Source organism: Cebus imitator, unplaced genomic scaffold, assembly GCF_001604975.1.
Source record: "Cebus imitator isolate Cc_AM_T3 unplaced genomic scaffold, Cebus_imitator-1.0 Scaffold148, whole genome shotgun sequence".
Classification (NCBI taxonomy): Eukaryota; Metazoa; Chordata; class Mammalia; order Primates; family Cebidae; genus Cebus; species Cebus imitator.
In genome coordinates, this window is record NW_016107463.1 from 4424245 (window position 1) to 4448532 (window position 24288).

General features: G+C 33.5%; 1 protein-coding gene across 3 annotated transcripts in view; it reads right to left on the reverse strand.

Moving 5' to 3' along the window:
- BMP5 (bone morphogenetic protein 5) overlaps positions 1 to 23702 on the reverse strand; it is a 139268-nt gene extending 115566 nt beyond the window's left edge. For all 3 annotated transcript variants that reach the window (XR_001829372.2, XM_017542923.1, XM_037743618.1), the window contains exon 1: positions 22490 to 23702. Coding sequence is in view for 2 of the 3 variants with exons in the window: in XM_017542923.1 (XP_017398412.1) it covers positions 22490 to 22979 (490 nt within the window). In the remaining variant the exon portion in view is untranslated. The remainder of the gene's footprint in view (positions 1 to 22489) is intronic.
- Between the last annotated feature and the right edge of the window lie 586 nt (positions 23703 to 24288).

Below are 24288 nucleotides of genomic sequence, written 5' to 3' on the forward strand. Positions count from 1 at the left end.
GAGAGGGTGCCCAGAGCCAGCTCCCCCATGGAGGTAGGTGGTATTACCTCTGGAGAAGTGTGGAAAGCTGGGGGAATATTACTAGAACATTTCCAGAGAGGAGAATGGGCAGCAGAACCACCGAACTGCAAAATAACCTGTGGACTTGGAAAATAAAGTGGACTTCTGATTTTCTTAACAAAACTTCATAGATGATTTAGTGCAAGTATTACTTTGCTAAAAATAAAAGTCAACTTAAGAAGATTAAGTATTACAAAAAGACTCTTAAATTTCAAACACTTATCATGGCCACAGTGTTAATATTCTGATTAGATGTCATAGAAAGCATCTGGTAATAAAAAATCTGCATTCCCTCTACTAAATCACAGAAAAGATTTCTTAAAGGTATGAAAAGCCTCCTTGTGTTTAAGTGTGGGCCATGTCAGATATTAGGAAGTTTATTTTATTGCAAAGGTATCTTGAGTGAGTGACTCTGAAAGAAAGTTGAAGAGTCTATCAATGTTTCAGTAAATTAGAAAGAAATTGTATTAGGCTAAATTGTCATGCCTCACATTCCACCCCCCCCAAAAAAAAAAGATTTTTATATATACCAAGCACTTATTAGTAAAATAAATTTAATTTCTTTCTGTTAATGTATCCATCACTCTCACAATATTAAAATTGATCCAATTCAGGAAGCATGCTATGTAAAATTTGTGGTACACAAACACTGTACTGCATCTACTATTATAGCAATATGTAAGATATTAACATATTTAGTAGGGCTTTACAATGCACATTAAAATTTGGTAGGAAGATACTAAACTTACTGTTCCACTAGTTCTTAGCTGATTTTTAAGATGAGATTTTTTAAAAAATATTTTTGTCAAGATCCAAGAAAGATTCAGTTAAGAGTTTTAGACTGATAGTAAATCTACATGCAGATAGAAAGACAATAGTTCATCTCTTTTCTCATTCAGAAAATTGTCACTTAATTTATACCAGTTTTTATTTATATAAAATTTAGTCACAAAAATCTTACATGTTCTTGTTAAGGGTTCCAAGTCAACTTTCCACACTGTTATTTTCGTGTTTTTTTCTACATCTACTGTCATTGGTATGTAATGTTTTCATCACAGTCTCTAAATGACTGCTCTTTACGTAGAAGAAATCCATTGTGTTTTCAGTCTTGTTTATGCTCTCTTGGTCATACCAACTAATTTTAGTATCTTTTCAGTTGATTCCTAAAGTTTACCGTCAGCTATATACAATTTATACTTGTAGCATTGTTCAAAATTCCAGATCTATGTTAATTATTGATAGTGAAAATGAGCACACTAGTTTATTTTGTTGTCATGCTTCTGGGTTTTTTTTTTTTTGCCTTCATTCGGAATTTCATTAGACACAATGTTATTGTTTGTTGCTAATTTGTGATAAATATTATTTATCATATGAGTAAATTATCTTTTTATTCCCAGTGCTCGCTCATTCTCACTCTCTCTCTTTCTCTCTCTCTCTCTCTCTGACTTTCTTTCTTTAATAGGAAACAGAATCAAGTTTTATTATATGCCATTAATTTCCTATTAACATCACTGGTGTACCAAGTTTAGGTGGTTAGAGCAATACACTCTGGGTTCAGGAAAAAAAAATTCACTTTCTGAAGAGGATTCAAAAATTATAACCACTTATTAGTCATTCTGCTTTTTATTATCACCATGCCTTCAGCAATTCTACACAGTGTCAATGATAAAATGCTCCTCCCAGAAAAAAAAATGTGTTAATAGAAGTTTTAAAAACTGCTGTTGTAACTGCTGTATTTTCATAATATGTATGTAAGCTTGCAATTAGAACATTTTTATTGTTTATCTTTTAATAAACATTGTATTCTATGGAAGCTCATGTGGAGAACTGCTGGTTATACAGTCAAACCCAATATACATGGGGTGAGTAAGAACAGAAGTACAGTTATATTTTTTCTTTACAATCACTGTGCTATCATTGTTTATAGCAAATCTACTATTTTCTTGCAGGAATATGTAGTACCACATAATGTGGATACACAAATAGCACCCTAATCAACCAATACCAAACTATTCTATACTTAGAAGTTTTTTCCAAATATAATATAGCTTTATTGTATTTACTTTTTGTAAGGATATTTTAGCAAACATTTTCAAATGTGAAAACTCTGGAAAACAACAACAAATCCAAAGAAACAATGAAAGACTGCATTATAATTTCTAAACTTGATGGAGAAAAAGAGTTTTATGAATTTCTAACAAATTTATATTTTTTTCAGAATTTATTTTTTTATTGCATTTTAGGTTTCGGGGTACATGTGAAGAACATGCAAGATTGTTGCATAGGTACACACATGGCAGTGTGATTTGCTGCCTTCCTCCCCTTCACCTGTATCTGGCATTTCTCCCCATGCTATCTCTCCCCAACTCAAATTTCTTTATGTTTAAGACAGTTTCTATTTTTATATATGTTGTGGTGTGCATGAAAAAAACTTTCTTGAAAGTTAGATTTACATAAATTATTTTATCAAGTAGGAATGAAGACAGATTAGGAAATCTGTACATCCTGATACTAAACACAAATATATAAAGATCATTTTGATAAAGTCATTGACAAATTTGCAAAAACCTTAGAAATGAAAATCTTTCTTATATAATTGACCAAGATGTTAATATTGATCAATATTTCTTCATTAAAAATGCAAATGAAGAGTGTTAATTCAATGTCTCTTTTTTATACTGTATTTTATTTTTTAATTTTATTGGCATTCATACCTATATGTATATGTGTGTATACATATGCACATATATTTATCATTCAATAAAGACAATTTTCACTGTATTTTCTTTTTAACCGTATTTTCCTACATTCATTTCACAATTATTTTTGAAGATAATTTTGTCACATAGAGGGGCAACGTGTTGAAATGACTGAATCTAAGCGTCAAATATTTTAGGTATGCCATAAATTCAGATTAGTTTCCTAATTTTACCTTATATGCTTTATTGAATTGACAGATTCCTTACAACTAAATCATCCTTTTATTTATAAGATCAAAATCAATTGGTAAAGACAGATGACTCTTTTAAAAGTACACAATTTCAATTTGCAAGTTTTTTAATTAACATTTTTCCATAGTACTTTTGATTTTGATTTGCAAATCACTTTAAATAAGGTTTCTGCCACACAAAGACTCTTTTTTATATTTTTCTATGCATGTTACGCTAATTTATTAAAACATACTATGCAGTTTTCTGTATTTTTAAAATATTCTGGACCAATTTATATAGCATTTGATGTGTTATTTTTTTCTCTCCCCCCTAAAATGACAAAGTTCATCTCCTTTAGAAAAAAAAAAAAAAAAAAAAAAACTTTTGATTGAATTTTCAGCAACTGCCAATATTGTTTACGTTTTTATACTTCTCATTCCTGGAACATCTTGGTAAGATTTTTAATAAGGTGGGTGGGGCATGCTCGCTTACACCTGTAATTCTAGGACTTTCTTTTATTTTTATTTATTTACTTTGGGGAGAGTGTGGAAGGTCAAGGTGGAAGCATCACTTGAGCCCAGATGGTTGAGGCTGCAGTGAGCAAGGTCAGCACCAGTGTACTCCAGCCTAGGTGACAGAATGAGACCCTCTCACAAACAAAAAAACAAAACAAAAAAAAGGTTTTTAATATATTAGATGTTAGCATAAAGTTAATAAAGTGTTAATGAGTATTTATAATAAGTCATTTCTCTTTTTGTTTGAGATTTTTCTACTTATGTTAAGTTTACCAGAACTATGTTGATTAGTTGGTCTTCCAAATTAACAACTCTTAGATGAATTAATTCTATTGTTTCTGTGTTCTAATTCAGTAAATTTTGCTTTTGCTTCTGTATGTAGTCCTCTTAGGATTTCAGAGTATGTTTAATCAAATGCTTACTTTATTCATATACATTTATTCTGATCATTTTCTTTTAGTACGAAACTTTCAAACACATTAATTTATCATACAGTACTGCTTCAGCTGCTACTTTTATGTTTTGATAAATTTCATGTCTTTTTTAATGTTATTCCTTAAACATTTAATTTCCTCTCTTAATTTAGCTATTTATTTTACATAGCTATTTTATGTGTTTTATGAATACTGATTGTAAATATGGCATATATATGCCTCTGTGATTTGCTTTTACCAATGAAATCTACCATTAGTTTTATGGCTTTGACAAATGCAGAATCGGTGATCACCAGGACAATCAAGATACAGAATAGTTCCATTACCTGCCCATGGCTCTTTTGTAGTCAGTCTTTTACTCCACCTTTAATCTCTGGCAAACACTGGTATGTTCCCATATCTATAAGTTTGCTTACCCTACAATTTCAAACAAATGAAATTATACAGTATATAGCCCTTTGGGTCTGGGATTTTTCACTTAGCTAGGTGTGTTTTATGTTTTAGCATTATCAATAGTTCTCCCCATATTTGTTACTGAGAAGTCTAATTAAATGGCTGTTTCACTGTTTAACCATTCAGCCACTGAAGGATGTTTGTGTTGTTTCCAGTTTTGGAGAATTATGAATACAATCACTATAAACATTCATGTACAGGTTTTTGTGTGAACCCAAGTTTCCATTTCTGTAGAGATGAGATTTGTGTCATAATGGCAAGCATTTGTTTAATATTATAAGAAAATTCTAAGATGTTTTCTACCTGGCTGTATTATTTTAAGATTTGTGTAAGATAAAGATGATTAGAAATTTAAGTAAAAATTGGTAGAAACAAAATTGTTTCTAACAGCAATTTATACACGTTTTAGTTGGTCTGCACCATTGCCGCACTTGGCTTTCTGAGTTTGAGGGGTTTTATTTTTCTATTTTAGCCACTTTTATGATGTGTAGTGGTATCTCATTTTAGTTTTAATAGCAATTCTCTAATAATTGATAGTGTTGAACATTTTCTTACATGTTTATTAATTATCTATAGCTTTTATATTTTTAAGTTTATATACCCTGATTAGTGATTATCTGTTTCACAGAATCTCAAAAATTATATTCTCTACATGATTTCATACATATCAATATATTTCAAAGTATAATCCTTATTATGTACCATTTAATTTAATCTTATTAATTGTGTTAAGTACATTATTTTACACTTGTGTGTGTGCTATTAAGTAATATTAATTCTATGCAAAGATTTTATACTACAGTTTTGTTTCTACCAATTTTTACTTACATTTCTAATCATCTTTACCTTATACATTTTAATTTATGTTTTCCATATACAGGTTTGGCACTGCTGGAGCTTTGTAAAGTTCTATGTCATTCATTATCATAGTGACTTGTTTTGTTCAATGTCATTCAATTTTTTGAATCCTATACTATTATAAAATTTTGAACCCTGTTTTCTTCTGCTTGTGCAGTCCTGAAATATCTTATTCCTTTATTTGGAGTTTATCAAACAACACAACTGCTTCTTAAGTTGCATTATTTTTGCAGTTAGTATCTTACTTGAATTTACATTTATAATTGTTACTTAAATGCCTTTTTAAAAACTATGCTCTGATACAGTATTGACACTCAAACAGTTATTATGTATGATTATGAAATGGTTAAAGCTAAGAAAGGTGATAAGAAAATAAACATGTAAAACAAAAGCCTATCATTTAGAGATCAGGTTTAGCCACAACAATCTTGCAGCCATACTTTGGCACTCTTTCATATCCTTCAGAATAAACTATCAATCTAGAGGACACCTAAAGAGGTCAAGGTGCTAGAAGTGGGTTTTGAATATCCTACATCTCTGTGATCATTTAAATAATTGCTAATGGCTAAAAGTTCCAAAACATCTTGAGATTCTGTGAAATGCTTTGACTCAAAAATCAAACTTGCTACTAAACTAGAAAGTATATAATGTATGGGTAAATGCATGCAATTACTACTCAATTAAAAAGTAATGTGTATGTTTGTTTAGTAATCCTCTGCAATCCCAGAATGACACCTTTAAATAGTATAGTAAATGAGCTAGTATACCTCTGCCATCCAAATTATTCTCTGCTCATATGTATTTGAGCATTTTTTAATTTCTTTGACAGAGTCTCATTCTGCTGCCCAGGCTGGAGTGCAGTGGCACAATCTCGGCTCACTGCAACCTCCACCTCCCAGATTCAAGATACTCTCCTGCCTCAGCCTCCCAAGTAATGGGGACTACAGGCAGAAGCCGCCACGCCCAGCCAATTTTTTGTATTTTTAATAGAGGTGGGTTTCACCACATTAGCCAGGATGGTTTCCATCTCCTGACCTAGTGATCTGCCTCCCTGGGCCTCCCAAACTGCTGAGATTACAGGCATGAGTCACCTCGCCCGGCCTACTTGAGCAGTTTATAATTAAGTTACAGAAGGTTCTTTGAAACCTAAATAACCTTTGTTATTTAGACCAAATCTATTTGTTCCCTGATTTTAATTCTAAAACTCTAACTCCATTGAGGAATTAGTTCCAAAATAGAATGATGATGGTATGTTTTTAAAAAATATCAGAAATATCTTCCCATCATTGTTATTCACAAATAACAAGTTGGCTGAAAAGAGATCAAACAAAAAAGGGAAAAAGAAGTAAATAATCATTAATATCTAGTTACAGGATGAATTTCTAATCATAAGCTGCAAACTTAAAACTTGCCAAAGAGAAAATATAAAAGATGAATAAATCGCAGAAGTAACACAAATAAAAGAGATATATTTTAGATTATCAAGAATGTAAATACATAATATCATTCAGGTTTCATTCTGGTAAAATAGTACTAACATGTACACTGGTACAAATAAAAATTGAAACAAATTTATTGAAAATGCAAGTTAGTATATTTCTCAGGAGGGTTAAAGGTATGTTTATTACAGCACTATTTACAATAGCAAAGACTTGGAACCAGCCCAAATGCCCATCATTGATACACTGAAGAAAGAAAATGTGGTACATATACACCATAGAATACTGTGCAGCCATTAAAAAGGAAGGAGTTCATGTCCTTTGCAGGAACATGGATGAAGCAGGAAACCATGCTTCTCAGCAAAATAAAACAGGAACAGAAAACCAAATGCCGCTTGGTCTCACTTACAAGTGGGAGTTGAACAATGAGAACACATGGACACGGAGGGCAACATCACATATTAGGGCCCGTCGGAGAGTGGGGGACAAGGAGAGGGAGAGCATCAGGACAAATACTAATGCATGTGGGGCTTAAAACCTGTATGACGGGTTGATAGGTGCAGCAAACCACTATAGCACATGTAACAAACCTGCACGTTCTACACATGTATCCCAGAACTTAATGTAAAATTTTAAAAAATATTTAAAGAGGTATAAGATGGCAAGTGATTTAGCAAGGATATTTAAACACTGGTTAGTTTCAATAATCAGTGTTCCTGGGTTAATCTTTCTCAGGCACTCCTCAATATAATTCTGTGTAATTGCATTAAAAAAATCACACCTTTTGCTCTAATAATTCATTTTTTAAGAACAGACTCTTAAAAATGGTCAGGAATATCTATAAATACATGAATAAAGATACTGCAACACAGCACACAATAGTAAAAACTAGAAATATTGCATGCCCAACAAAATACTGTTTATGCAAATGACAATGAATTGTCTAGCTGATATATTTAGTCATTAAAAATATATTCATAAGGAGCAAATGAACATGAGAAAACCCAAAAACATAAAAATTAAGAATAAAATAAGGATACAACCTTACATAAACAGTTCAACTAAAATGTATTTTTAAAGCATAAAAGGAAATGTACAAAAACATCAATAATAAATGGCTCTAGATAATGGAATTGTAACTTTTTTCTGCTCCTTTTTGAGATAAAAGTGACTACAATGTTAACAAATTGAAGTATCATAACATTCTGCTTGCTTTATTTCCTAAATGGATTTTACAAAACAGTGTTTCTCCAAATAGGAATGTTTCTCTCAAATACCAGTTATCAATCATGCGAAACACTATAACCTATGCCCTCCTTGCAGAGATTCTTAATGCTCATTGGCATAATAAACACACTGAGGAATCCTATCCTGAAAACATAAAAACTTATTGAATTAGTTTATTTGCATAGTTCAATTTTATTTGGCCAAAAAATTTCATACAACGCCTCTTCAAAGGACAAAGAAATGTTTTGTTGGCTCGTCCCTATAATCCTGACCCTTTGGGAAGCTGACACAGGCAAATCGCGTAAGTACAGGATTCGAGACCAGCCTGGGCAATATAAGAAGATTTGATCTCTAAAAAATTTTCAGAAATCAGCCAGGCCTTATATTAAAGTAACCTTCTAAGTGGTGTTGGGGTGTTCTCTCCTAAGTGGCATAGGTCTGCAGTCCCAGCTACTCAGGAGCTTAGGTGGGAGGATTGCTTAAGTCCAGGAAGTGGAGGCTGCAGTGAACAGAGATCACACCACTAAACTCCAGCCTGGGCAACAGAGCGAGATCCTGTCTCAAAAAATGTTTTTAAAGTAATGTTTTCAATGAAATACATTTTAGGAAATCCTGACAAAGAGCTTTGATTAAAAAGAATAAATAATTGAAAGTGGCCAAGAGATTTGAATTATAGATAAGCACGTTTTATCATGTCAATGAAATTAGTCTAATAAAAATTAAATGTTTGACCTATTCATAAGTTCATCTGACTTCCTAAACATGTCTCAGACTAGATAATTAGAAATCAGATATTAAGATCCTTCACACTTCTACTATTACAATTGGGCTACCGGTAGATTGGATAGGAGTGGCTAAAGGTGAAGAGAGAGACAGCGAGATAAAGAAAATAGAATTTTTAAGAAGCAGCAGGTGACGTCTTACATGCTCATTTTTACTCTTTGCTACCTCTTGGCTTGCTTTTCAAAGCAGAGATTAGTTTTCAGTCATTAGCTAAAAACCAGTATGTTAATTATACCTGCTTTTTATAATTCATTGTTTGGTTCCCTCTATTTGGTAGTGAGAGCTGAGGATAGCCGGGTCTGAACTGTTCTCATGCACTTCTGCATTTTGAGAATTTTGTAGTTCCAGAAATATTTTCTTTTGGGGAAAAAAAATCCCATGTCCTTACCCTTTAATTCATAAGATACATAAAGAGCAGAAATACTATATTTAGCTTTTGTGTGACACTAGGGCAGTGAGTGAGCTATGGAAAGAAACTGACTTTACACATGCAAGAGATTAGGGCTGTAACTGCTACAAATCAAAAGACGTGTATCAAATATGGGGTGTTGTAAAATATTATGTAGAATACAGAAGAGTCTCAGCCATGACTAGCAGGATGAAGCAGAAGTTACCTGTCAGTTTCTAGCTGCAGCAGTATGAGATTCCTAACTTGTAAGTTGTAGATGTTCCTGCAACCCAAGCTTCCTCTTTAGTAGGCTTCTACTAATTCACTGACCAATCCCAAGAGGGCTCAGAGAAGCTGAGGCAAGGCATTCATACTTAGCAGCAGGGCAGCCCTGCGTATGTGGCCTTCTAGACTGGCCAGCAGATTGGAAATCTTCCAGCATCTAAATAAACTCACTATTACTTTATTCCAGTCTCCAACCACTTCTTTTGAGGCCTATTACTATTTGCAACGTTGATATTTTACATCTTTTCTATTTTGCCAACTGTTACTCTTGTTTACGCCAAATCTGTTTTTTAAAAGTGGGAGTCAGTAACACAAATCAACCTTTTCACTCCTTATTACTGACCAGTTACATTGCATGTCACAAAGATGAGTATCCTTGATGTCTGCAAAGTGCTTCTTTTCCTCTGCTTCATGAGTATTTCCCTCCTCTGGAAGACCAGCAACGAAACTCATCTATCGAAAGCCCGTAACAGTTGAACTCCAGGGAGAAGATTCTTGGTAAACTCATTATGAGAGACTTTTCCCTAAAATATTTTTATTTCATTTTATGACATTTTATGTCCATTACTGATGAAGTGAAAATAGACCAAATTCAATATATAGTATGTTGGAAAAATATATAGAACTCTACAAAGAGTTCAAGCAATATCCCCCACAACAGCAGCCTTCTCAATAGCATTGGCAAAGGCAGTACAGCGTTACAGTGACTAGCTTGAGTTCTGAATCCAGTTCCTCCTATTACAGGAAGTAGGACTTTGGACAAAGGACTTCAGGGTCTCAATTTCCTCATCTACAAAATTAAGTGACTTAATAAAAATTTAACATGTTAGCACCTGAAATGCTATTTGCATGCTCTCTTGAATCATAAGCACTGTGCTACCTGTGGCAAACAGAATATCCACTAGAGCAAAAATTGTTACACGTCTTAACTTCTTCCACTTCTATTATTTCACTTTTATGATTGAATGTTTTGTTGATGTGAACTGATAGGTGAATGCTAATGACCGTGATGGTGTACTAGTACACTTATATTCATATTTTGACGGAATTTTTAACTTCACAATCACAGTAAACTGTCAGGAAAGAGCAAAAAAGTCATGGAACACTGGTGAATTTTTCTTGACAATCAGCCTTAAGTAATCATTGCCCATTGCCCACTACCATAAGTGGATTCAAGGAAATGTATGCAAGTGATCCTTATACCAATTATCAGGAGCCCCTTTTACTGCAATTTATAATTGTATCTCCACTGACTCTCATTAGATCCTGAAACTACATTATGTTCAATGTATATAGTAACAAAGTAAACACTGTATACAATCTTGTTAGCAGTAAAATATGGGTGAAAATCTTTATCAAACACAATTGAAGAATTAAGATAGAGCCAGGGGTCAAGATTTAGACAGCTCCAACAACTTAATTTTGAAAAATTGTATGCCCTTGTATCCTTATTTCTAGAGTACAACACAAAAAATGAATGTTTGAGCCACACATTTTAGAAAGTACCGTTAGCATCCAGTGTAAAATCTAGATCTTTTCAGGTATTTCCTTGAAAACCACTGGAGCCTCCATAGCACTAACTTCTCACAGCTATACAAGCAGGCTTCTAACAGACTCTCCAAGCTTTGGGGCAACTTGATTTTACCTTTGCTCTGGACTTTTTGGACTAAAAGGCTTCCTTGGGTTCTGTTAACTGGTAACAGGTTTTTAGAAGAAAAAAGTTTCTTTAAAGGGATTTTTGTTAGTGTTTTTAATTTTACTTGGTGCTAGATTTTTGGTGTGATTTATTTAAAGTATGTGACATTGAGCAAAGGAAAAAAAAAATCCTGGCACAAGAAGGAAGGATTCTGGGCCTGGACCTGGCTCCTTTGCCCTGTGATCTTGGCAGTAAAACAAGCACAGTCTTTCGCACAGTGTCTGGCCCAATAGTAGGTAATCAGCTTATATTTGTTAGATGACTGAATGAATGACCTTTCAGAACTCTAGTTTCCATAGATGTGTGTTGTGGTATCATATCTACTTCCTTGAGTGCTATATACTGCGGTAATTTAGATCAAACTGTATAATGTGCATAAAGGTTCTTTTTAAAAATATAAGCCATTATTACTGTTGTTAAAAGTTATATACTTTTTATCTTTTCAAAAGTGGGTTACAAAGAATATAAAAGAGTAATGGCAAAGAATATAAAAATTATAGCCAGAGCATGGCTCCAGTGATAATGCTGGATGACTTTTGTAAGTTATTTACCCACTGAATACCCTCAATTTTTACATTAATACATTGACAGAAAATTATTTTCCCACGGAATTAAGATGTAGATAAATTGAGATAATGCATAAAAATCACAGAGTCCAGTCTCTGTCATGGGAACTGCATTTATTGTTGTTATTGTTCCCGTAATTATCACTGTTAAAAACTATACTGACCTGACAAGTTCATATACAGTAAAGAGCCACATAATGACAATGTTTAGATCAACATGAATCGTATATACAACACTGGTCTCATAAGATTATAATGGAGCTGAAAAATTCCTATCATTTAATGATATCACAGGCATGATAATGTAGCACAAGAAATTATGTTCTTTTCAGATATGTTTCAATAAACAAATACCATGGTGTTACAATTTCCCACAGTATTCAGTGCAGTAACATGCTATAGATATGTGTAGCCCAGGAGCAATGGGCTTCACCATCGAGCCGATGTGTTTAAATAGGCTATGCCATCTAGGTCTATGTAAGTACACTCTATGATATTGGCATACTGATGAAATCACCTAAGGAAACATTTCTCAGAATGTACCTACCCATTTGTTAAGTGATGCATAACTGTAAATGCATCACACATACAAAAAAAGGCTCACTTAATTCTGATAAATAAAATTCTTCCTCAAAGTAAATTATTGAAGAATAACTTTTTAAAGTACCAACAGAAAAACCTTAAATGGTGATTTGAATATATCAATATATATGTAGTTGGAATCTATACTTATTTTAATAACTTTACTCATCACAGTTAAAAATCTAGCAGTGATTATCTACTACGATTTCAGTATGTCCTCTCCTAAGCTCACATTGAAAGTTGATTCCCAATATGGCAGTTTTAGGAACTGGAACTTAGTGGGAGGTATTTACATTATGAGGGCACTGCCATTATGAATAGATTAATGTCATCTTGTGGGAGTGAATAAGTTATTGCTCACCTGGCAATGGATTAGCCCCCTCGAGAGCAGATTATAAGCCTAGTCTCTCTTGTGTATCTCTGCCCATGCTCACGTTCCCTTCCACTTTCCACCAAGAGTTGAAGCAGCATGAGATCCTCATCTAATGGGCTGCCTGATCTGAGATTTCTCAGCCTCCAGAATCATGAGCCAAACAAACTTTTCCTTATAAATTACTCAGTCTCAGGCATTGTATTATAGCAATACAAATAGACTGAGACATCATCTTAATGACTTATCTTTCAGCATTTTATCAAATAATGAGAAAATAAATCTATGGTTTCCCACTCAACATATTATGAAATATCAAAAATCAATGTGATGATTTTACAATGTGCAGCCTGTAATAGAAGATGTCCACAGTTTATATATGGCCTTTTGTGTGGCTTTGGAGACCAAACAAATACATTTTTGTCCCATTTAAAGTATTATGTTATTATACAACTCAAGAAAATTAACAAAAATATTTAACAGCCTCATCTGAAAAAAAAACAGCCTAAACACATAGTCGAGGAAAGTCGCATGAACGGTATTAAGTAGAAACAAAATTATAATCATGATTTAAATAGTAATGACAATAGCTACAAATTATAAATCATAAATTCAGACATGATTTCAGTTACAGACAATACTAAAAGCTCCAGGACTGAAACATTATATGAACAGAGTGACTTTCCTGTTTAGAGTTCACAACTTTATACACCTAAATTTTCATCATAAATTAACTTCTTAAAAATTAAAACCCTCAAAATAAGTTGACTTACGAAAATACACGTTAAAAACTTTTCATTTTCTTTTCGATCTTTCAAAGGGTTTTTTATAGAGTGTCCATGTCTTTACAACCAACTGTCTTCTAATTGTATATTATTACCTTGGCTTCTGATCAGTTTCCCCTTCTCCTTAACAAGCAAGGAAATGGAACAGGTAATATCTAAAATTAAATATCTAAAATTAAAATTAAAATAGTTCTAGGACTCTGACCAAAGGTAATATGAAAAGCACCTTTCAGTAGCTAATCACAGAAAATGTTGCCTTTGGTTCCTTAGAGGAAAGAACCACAGTCAGTCTCATGAAGGCTCTGCCACAGATTGACCTTTTCCAAAGCATCCTAGTCGGGAACAGAGTCCATCAGCTGTACAACTTGAAGAAAGAGTTAGTGAAATTCAAGGTTTTTCTTTTGGACAGAGGAAAAATTATGTGCATAATGTTTCAGAACTTCAGCAAGGCATTTATTTGACAAAGTCTGGTGGGCTAAAGGTAGATTTTCTCTAACATTGGATCTCCATAGTATATTCTAGTAGAAACAGTTTTAGTAACAATTGAGAGCATTGAGTATTTATCTCATGTAGGCTCAGGGGCCTAGGACTTTATCTGATACAGTCTTAGCTAAAATTGTGTATTGTTAGCTCCACTTAGATGAGGAAATCATTTCAACAAAGTGAAATGGTTTGCTCAAGGATACACAGCTTGAATTAAAACGAGCCTGGCTCCAAAGCCAAAATGCTGAAACCCTACTGAAACAATTAAGGGAGAACCAAATGATCCTTCTTCACCCAGAGCAAAAAATACATCTACAAAAATTATGACATAAAGCATATTTAATTAACAACCTTCATTTCTTCCCCACTAGATAAATAATCCTTTCTAAACACAATTTCTGAGTTGCACCCTCTCTTCCGCTTTTAATAATTATATAAGTGAAATTGCCAATTGTAGCAACTTTGATAGGAAACACAAACTATACTGGAAAGGAGTTGTTATATTCAGTGTTTCTCTGTGATTGACGTTTAGTGCTTGATTATGAGAACTAAATAGCTGACATACCTGCTCCTCTACTAAATTCTGCCTCTGAGTCATAGCAGCTCTGCCAGAGGAGAATAAAGGTAGCAAAGAAGAAAGACAATAATCCCTATCTACCTCATTCTAACATTATTTTTGCCTGCAACATTAACTATGGAATGTGAATGCTGCATGTGAGAATATCAGATGATTCCACTCAGAATTCAAAAAAGCTTTAACACACCGTCACGGGTCATTTCGGGAGGTATGGCATGCAATTGAGAATAAACAGGGATTTGAAAAATATATTGCTCTTCATTTTACTCTACACACTTGCATTATATACTACCCTTTCCCATACTGAATTTTTTCATTGGCAATTGCAGTCCGCAGTTCATATTGTGATCTGAAAGTGCTATTTTTTCTTGTTTTAGGGGGTTTTGTTTTCTGGGTAATTTCTGCTTTAAATTTCAATTTTCTCTAAAATGGTTTTAATTTATCAGCTGAAATTATGGACCCATATACAGTTCAAGGATTTTTTTCAGCATGCCATGCTTCTATTTACCTCTTTATTTCACCAACTCCTGAGGTAATTCTCTCTCACACTAAATTATTCTCTCTCGAATTTTATTATAAATTACTAAAAGATTAACATATGTATCAGTAACTTGCACTGAAATTGAAGTAATTCTAGAACCCTGGCTGACTAAACACCCAATGTTTATTTATCTGCTTCTGCCAAGTATCTTCCATTTGTACCTCAAGATCCGCTCTCCACATTTTCCTGTTCTGCTATTCACACCAAGAGACTAACTCTTAGGAACTGCATCACTGTGCTCTGTGGCTCTCTGGCTTTCAGTGAGGATGAACCAATGGATGAGCAAAATGTATGGTCTGGGTATTTATCCCTTGGTATCTGTATCCCTCCCTGCTGAGTGTCTAGGGATTCGATGCATGGCGCCTTTCTCCCCATGCCAGTTTCTGTTGGGAACCTTCCCCACGTCTCTCTCCTCTGAGCTTTCTGGTAACTATTTATGCTCCCTGCTCAGTAGTGAAGGCTACCCTGCCATCCCAGGATACTATATTATCCTTTATTTTGCCACAACAAAACAAAACAAAAAAAATCCTCTGCCTACAACACTATAAACATAATAACATTATTTAAACTCTCCTAAACGACTCAGTTTACACATTCTGTCTGTTTTCTTCTGGGAATGCTCATATACCTCAGTGGGTGGGGCAGCGGGGGAGTGATGAATGGGACATGATTTCTGTTGCCACAATATGTAATCAAAACGTGTAGGACTAGCATCATGGGCAAGTGTCCTGTGCAGTTGCACAGGGCCTGGGCTTAGAAGGGCCCCACTTTTGGTGTAATACTCTGCTGCCACCATCTTGAAATTCTTAATAATATTTGAAGAAGGGGCTTGCATTTTCATTTGCATCAGGGTCCACAGATTATGTAGCTACTCCTGAAAATTCTCTCAACATTCATCGAAGAAGGTGATCTTAGTATCTGCACTTTTCGATAAGGAATCAAAGGCACAAAGGATCTAAATAACTTGCTCAAGTTCATACTGCTAGTAAGCATGGAATACGGGATTCCAATCCATTCTGGCTCTCTGTATACTACCCTACTTCTGCGATGGAAGCACAGAAAACAAATTTTATTTATAATTCAACTTTAAAGTCATGTGAGCAATAATATGTTAGAACTTAAGATTCTGGAGATGGCTGTGTCTCCTATATAGAACGGGTAATCACAGAGTCAGAACAGCGACAGAAAACCTGCACAACAACTAACACTGAACTTCTTATATCATTATAGCATTAAAGTGGCTGAAGGATTTTTTACGTGTTAGTAAATCTCTTCTTGATTTAAATGTGTCTTATAGTCCTGAAGAAAATCTAAGTGGGATTTACATCTATTGATGTTGACTTTTGCAACTATTTTCTATATTCCTAACAACTCCAGGAAGTCTATGTAACAAGAACAATAAAAGTTGTTAAAAATTTTTTGCCAGAAAGAAACTGAACAAACACAGTATCAAAGACAAGGTTCTTCACTGTCTTGGAAGTCATAAAACAGCGTAATCTCCACTTTAATTTCTACATCAAACTATTCAGAATTATACAAAGTTTTGGTTTCTAAGAGTTATGTAATATTTATTTAATTCACTGCCTTCCAAGCTGAAGTTAATGCATTTTTTTTTAACTTTGGGGGATTTGTTGTTATTGTTGCTATTTTCTTTTCTCCCCAAACCACTAGAGACCTTTCATACTAATGTACAAATAGTCATTTTTTCCCTCATTTTAAACATCGTACATTTGAACACATTTTGTTTCTGTCTTTTAAAATTATCATTTATCCACAACTGCTTGAGCAAGACTCATACAAACTAAGGGTTACTACTACTTGGTTAGGCAGATTGTTTTAAACATCTCTGAAAAAGGCAGGTGAATACTCCACCATATTTTTATCTTACTGTCAAACTTTGTGAGCTGAATCTTAAACATCCCAATCTGACATCAAAATCAAAATAGATCCCTTTTCCCCTAAATAAATGAGCTGGTTGTCAAGGCTGACTGGTGTGTTTTAAAAGATATCTTAGCCAAGGGTATTATTTTAAGAGATGAGCAAATGGGGAAACCCCACAGCCCAGCCAATAAAATATGAACTTAAGGTGCAAAGAAGCACTCATAAATATTACTTAGAACAAGGGATTCATTGTTTCCCTCCAACCCTTTCAGTGATTCCTCTGATCTCAGCCCCTCTCCTGTGCGTCAGGGAAGCCTCTTCCTTTAACCTGTGGTTTTTTAAAGCTGAGCTACTGCATTATTTATGACTGTAAATGTGAGTAGCCTGTCTGTATGCTCCTTGTACACACACACTGAGACAACCCCCCTTCTTACCTACTTTGGTATTTTAGTGTGTAAGCATGAAAGGGTTTTCCCCTCGAGCTGATGTGGTTGGGGATGTTGAATTAGCTGCTGTTTAGTATGAGGTAGACTGAGGATTTCCCAGCACCTTCTCCACCTGCACAACTCAAAGGCCAGCCTTAATGACTCATTTCATTCCTTTTCTTTCTTTCACGCACTTTTTCAAAAATATTTTATTTCTTGCTCTGTCTCATCCTCATTGCTGTTTGCCTCTAAATCTTACTCTACATCTCTTTATTCCTTCTCATCTGTTCTCAAAAGAATTAATTTCATCATGGAAGTGACAGAGTATTAAATAAAGATAATATACGCAAAAGCTTTTTATAAACTAAACAGGAATGGCATGTTTGATGAGTGTTATTTTTGCTCAGTGTTGGTTTTTCTTTTACTTTTCTTGAAATTTCCCCTATTAAATGTTATTTTATAAAATAAAGGCAAAACACAATTATATCCTGTCAATGGGATCCTTAGGGAGAGATGAGGAGGCCAAGAAGAATGGGATGATGGAGGAACAATTACAGGGATGGCAAGAGCCAGGGCAGTTCTGATGCCCTGGGGAGCTTTCCTCCCAGTGGTTGGAGGCTGCAACTGGCACGTTGTAACCTTTTCCTTCTCAACTGGAGAGAAAACAGGAGAGTGTACCTCAATTCTCAAACTGTAACTAATTGATTTTCAACCAATTTAAGCAAACCAAGACCAAAGGCAGACCCCAGGAAGGGTGGGAGTGGTAAGGAGAGGGGTGCCAAGAGAGCCTGGGGCTACAGAGACCCAGAACCAGGAGGAAAGGCCAAAAAAATGCTGGGATGAGAAGGGAGGAGAGAGGGTGGTGATATTACAGAAAGTGGAAGAGTGAAGGGGAAGGAGTGAGAGGTGGCGGCCAAGGCAGTCCCAAGTCATTCTCACTTCCAGCTAATACTTCTCGTTAAACTTTTAAAACTTGGTATTTGTGAATGACGATTAAAATTTGCAAAAAAGTGTTTAATTAAACTATGATTATAACTATCTCTGGCAATCCAGAGTTTGTCTGTCATGCCAGTCGCTTGACAATCAACCATCTTTAAATCAGAACAAGAATCCCCTTGGTCATGATTATGAATGTGAAGGGTTGCTGGAGAAAAGAGAAAAAGGACTCCACACCCAGCAATACTTTTCAAAAGTTAAAACTTCAACAGAATGATTGTTGCGTTACCCATTATTAGCATTAGTTACTCCAGGCATAATTTATGGATATGTACTATAATGGCTTTAGATTATCTTTCCTTCCAACCCATCCCCCTTAAAAAAAAAAAATCTTCCATGTGTTTATGGGTGTGTTTATGTTACACAAGTGTTAATAACTCTGTTGGAGAGACTACATAGATAGGCATCTTTAGGTAGATTTGTATATAAATTCCTCTCCACTGGGCACTTGATTCAGCCAAAAACAACAATAAGTATCAATGATGTCTTTCAAATCTGTCAACTAAGAACATAAGCATATTTTTTTTCCAGTACCAAGAGAACTTAATGATTGAGGAAGCAGGCAAAAAAGGTTCAATTTAAAGTTTTTGGAAGTGGGGTTTTTTTTGTTTTTTTGTTTTGTCATTATAACATACTCATTATGTTCTTTTAAGATATCTAAAAAATTAAACAACACATTTAAATATTTTCATGCTTGGAATAATATATTCTTGAAATATATCTAACAGTAAAAAACCATTAATAAACTCAAAGTTCCACTTTTTCAGAGGACTATGTAGATACAAATAATAATATAAAAGTAATTTTCCTGTTTTTACTGCTTTTTACTTCCTCTAAAACATCTTGTGTTATGTTATTATGGTGATACTATCACCAAGTAATCAAATAAAATTGGCTTCTCACTAAAAGATCTTAAAAATACACTACACGTTTTCTTTATGTAAACAAGAGATAAATATTGTAAGCAAATTATCTAATCATGTTTTTAACTTGTATTGGTATTTAATACATATACTAACACTTAGCACTTTTGACAAAAAGGTGATTAAAAAGAAAAAAGAAACTTACCAGAAAGACATTTTGTTACTAACAACATGTTATATTGACTAAGCAAAAATTTCACTGATATTCAACAGCTTTAAAGAAAAAGCAAAGAATTCAACTTATGAAATTTAATACTACGAGACTGATAAAAGTGGTCTAAGAATAAAATATACAATAGAAGGAATATCTCTCTTCACACAATAATTTATCTTCTTTTCTTCAAAATGAACGGGTCACTAAAATAAAGGTTAAAATGATGTCGTTGGTTTCATATTCAGATGTTTGCATGCCTTAAGCAATTTATTTACATTTTATTTTTCTTTTAGTAAATTCAAATCTATTTTTTACTTATGAATATAAGCTTATCTCATCTGAAATTTAAACAGTAGATATTTTGTTAAGCATGATTCTGAGTTTGGGTTAACTTTAATTGTTCTTCATGAGCAAAATTATGTTGAAAAAAGTAATTTGAGTGACAAGATAACTGTAATCCATTATTTGACTTGAAAAGAACAACAAACAGGCATTTTTTAAAAGGATGCTACTAGATCCTTTTCGTATAGTGTTTCTAATTATGGGAAATGTCAACAGATTCTTTTCACATATTTAAATATCCAGGTGGCTTCCTCGTTACAAATCCCTTGCCTATTACTAATTCGACTCATTTGTACTTAGTCTCAATTACATGCACATCTTTTAAGATACAGAAAAAAAAAATCTAATCCTTTCTAGTCTTATAAGAACATGAAATATACTACAGTTAATATTTGCTAATGGATGTTACATTAAAAAAGTACTCATACTCTTATTGCAACTAATAAAGTTATTACACATTCACCTTTTCTCAGTATGCTTATTAGCTCACTTTATAATAAAAGAAATGCAAAAGTTAAAGCTTTTTACTGAGTAGTGATCAGTTATAAAGTTTGGATGTATTAGAAGACATGGTCAAAGGATAATTAAGCTGTGGTTTAATTTTCCTTAAAGTCTACCAAGAAAAACTCACCTAGTATCAGAATCAGTTTGTCAGTAATTTCATGTAAGACATTTAGTTTGGAATTATTAAATAAAGAAGAAATAATATAGCTTGATATTGAGTATAAAGCAATCCTCAGCAATTCAAGCATGATAAAAATATACAATTTCTCTAAGGCTTATAGCTAACATTGTTTCTCTAGAATCAAATGAATAATTGTGTTTCTTCATATAGGCAATAAACTAATACACTGCTATGTTATTATAATCTGAACAATGTAACCAAAATGTCATTTATTTTAAAATGTGTTTCTCAATAATGAAAAAGTTCTAGGAATCAATGAATAAAACTATTATTGGCTTTGACTTTCTTATTCTATGTAGATTTATAAAAGGTAAACACATAAATTCAAAAATCATGCTTACATTTCTCTTGTGAATGATCAGAACAATTCTAATAAAATATATTATGACATTCATGACTGAGCTACTGTTTATTAAAATATATAACATAGCATATCCTTCTTTGTCAGATTTTAGATGATCTGACCTGATTTTCTCAATGGTTTATAAATATATAAATTTTGCTACATTAAAATTTTTCTATTAAAATATTGAAACTAATTTAAATTCTTGAATAATACTTTAGAAATGCTACAAAGCAAAAGGTACAACAAGCTACATTTGCATGTCCCTTATACTAGGTAAAAGCAATCAAATTAATTTGAATTTAAGCTATATTTTAATGGCTAAAATGTTCCCTGTGAAGTTTGTTAATTATATGTAAAAGAAAAGGCCTCCAGGATACCTGATTAGTGCAACAAATGATGACTTACTACAACTTAATAATGAGAGCTTTGTCTCTAGTAACATAAAACATATGATTTATTAAGTACCTTATCCTTCATGCTAGAATTGCTAAGAGCATATGAGCAGAGTATATGAAGCAACACATATTATAAAAGCATCCATGTGTTATTAAGATTTGTTGATATCTGACTTTTCAAAGAATATTTCCTTTGAGATGTTATATAAGGAAGTTTTTAATTAAGTGTTTAATAAAACATGTTCATTTTAAGTCAAAGCAGATTGCATTTTTAAAACAAAGCTCTAAAAGTTCTAACATCATAAAGTTCTCAGTTCTTCTCAGTGGATTAAATATGTTGACAGAATTTTTAATCTTCAAAAATAAAATAGGTTCAATGTTATTTTCTTTTGAATGCCAGAAGATAAGAAATTTCTCCTTCAATTTTTATTAAAACATTTAAAGAGAACAACGGCCCTTATAAAATAATTTAAAATTTGTAATCTTATAATATTATTGTGAGAGGGAATATTGGGAGCTAAATTATCATTTGACATTGTCAGTATTTAAAAACCACCATCAAGTGCCAGCTTTGACTAAGACATAATTTTAAATTTTTTTTAACTAAAATTGTTGTTATTCACAGAATATTTCAATTAACTATTTTATATCATGTAGAAGGAAAGCTTTGTATAGGTAAAGACCACTAAAGCATGTCTTTCATTTTTCTTGCCTGTGAAAAAAATCAAGTAGGTAGAACGTACTTTACTCATTACATTTAAGAACTGTTAGACTGAAACTTTATTTCTGAAATATTTATTACAGAATTTCAGAATCCCTTCCTTCATTCCTTGACAGTTATCTTTTATGGTGCTATTATATCTTGGTTAATTTTATATCTGTATTTTTACAGTAGTTGCCTCCCCTAGGTGAGAGATTTTTAAGTAGTATGTGAATATATACTTATATGTGCTTTAAATCCCTTTGGGAAAAAAAAAAAGTGGTTCTGAATGTCACTTTTCCTTTCCCATCTGTAAGTGGTTTTTTCTTCTTTTTTGCCCATAGCATAGCTATCCTCATAAATTTCCCTGTTTTTAGACTACTGCCTTTGCATTCACATATTTAAGAGAGGCTGAAATTTTAACAAAATCTGAAAAGATCCACACTATAAGTGTTTAATTTTAATGATTCATATTAAATACACATATATGACGTTTTGCCTAAGGCAAAATCTTACATAGCATCAGTGAGAGAAAGAAAACAGAAGCTAGAGAGGAGAGTTAGAGAAAATGACTTTATATAAACATGACCACCTACCAAGCAGCTCCTTTACCATTAGGAAAACTTCTACTTTGTAATAGCATAGATGAACAAACAAATGAACAACATACCTAAGTTGACAAAGCTCATGACCATGTCAGCATCATTCAGAAAGTTGGTATCATGGAGGCTGGCTAGAGGAGGACTCTGGGTGGTCAGAGGAGCCGTCCGAGATAACTGTATGTGACGAGGATACCCATTGGGAGAGGCTGGGTATCCCTTTCTTGCCCCTCTGGTCTCTTCTGCCAAGGATGCCCTCACTGAGTACTCTGACTCTTCAGGATTTTCTTCATTGGCCATGGCATTGTAGAGGTCCAGCATAAACAGAGGTGCAGAGGACGCTTGTTTTCCAGGTGAAAATGGTCTGGGTCTGTGAGGCAAACCCAAGATTGAGAGAATTTCCCTTTGTATTTCCCGTCTTTCATGGTTCCGTAGTCTTCTATAAATAAAGCTGGAGTGAACGTGATTGTCTCCCAAACCTCCTTTTGCATAACCCACTAGAACCCAGCAGCTCCAGAGGAAACCCACAATACCCTTAAGTAAAAATACAGTCAGATGCATTTTTGTCCAAAAGCAAAAGTTGATATTTTTAGTCCTTCTTGTCGTCTTAAAAAAAAAAAAAATAGGTTTCTAGGAGGTACACTTTCCCAGTAGCAGAAAAAATAAATTTACCTATTCTTCATGACAGTGACATTTCTGAGCACAACATCCCCACTGATTTTCCTGTCCTATTTTAAATATTTTGGAATGTGTCAAGAGTAGTTACTTCTAAGAAAGCCGAAACTCAGATTTCCAATTATCCACAGTTGTTAAGAGTTTTTGCTGTATTGATGTAGCAGAAGACGGCTAATATTATTTGATCAGATGACCTATGCATTCCTATATGAATTTATGATAATCAGGCCTTTGGTATTTGAATTAACAAAAGTTGATCTTCTGATAAACTGTAGTTCCCAGAGTTATCTTCACTTGCTCTTGAGTTCTTCTCAACCCTTGAGCTCTTTCCAAGACAAATCCTGATTTCTGAATCACAGATCTATGCTGATCTGCACCTTGGTGTTAGAATATATATCTGTCCGGCAGCCTGGTGATAACTTTAACATCTTTTGTGTCGTCTTAGTGTAAAATAATACTCTAGGTTGTACTATTCAAGTAAATGTGTTTCCCTGAATTTACTTAAAATCCTTCCTGTAAGTCCATTCAATCCCTTTCTCCTTCTTACTGTTAATTCCACCTCCAGCAGGCACAAATATACCAGCCCTCTTCAAGAGAGATCTAAAGAGTAATGTAAGCACAACCCTGCTGGGAAAGAAGAGGCTTCTCATTGTAATTTGAAACTGGTAAAGCAAAAAGAACTTAACCCTTTTGCTACCAGAAAAGTCTCCATTTTCACAATTTTATAACCACGCATCTAACAAAGAACAGTGATGCATGGGGCATACAAATTCTAGGGGAAATAAAAGGCAGTTTTCAGATAGTACACTGAAAATTTTGCCATCCATTTTCCACAGTACTTCTTTAGATCTTTTTTTTTAATGACATGTACGTAATACACTTCTGTATTAAGTCTCAGGTTGTGCCTAAATTAGCTTGATAAGCTCAGTTCTATGTTCAAGACTATTTCTGGTTTTTATAAATCATTAAAATACACTTCTTAAAAAATAGAAGGATGGGTTGTAAATTGTGGTTAATTTGCTGTTTCTTAATGATAGATTCTTTAAAAATAAAATACAGCAAAGAATTAATCAGTAATAAATATATTCTAGCTGCCAAAGTAGTAGTTGTAATAATTCAGTAAGTGATTAGATAACCTAGCTTTAACTGTCTTTAAGTATTAACATTTTAAGCAGAAAAATATATTCATATTTTT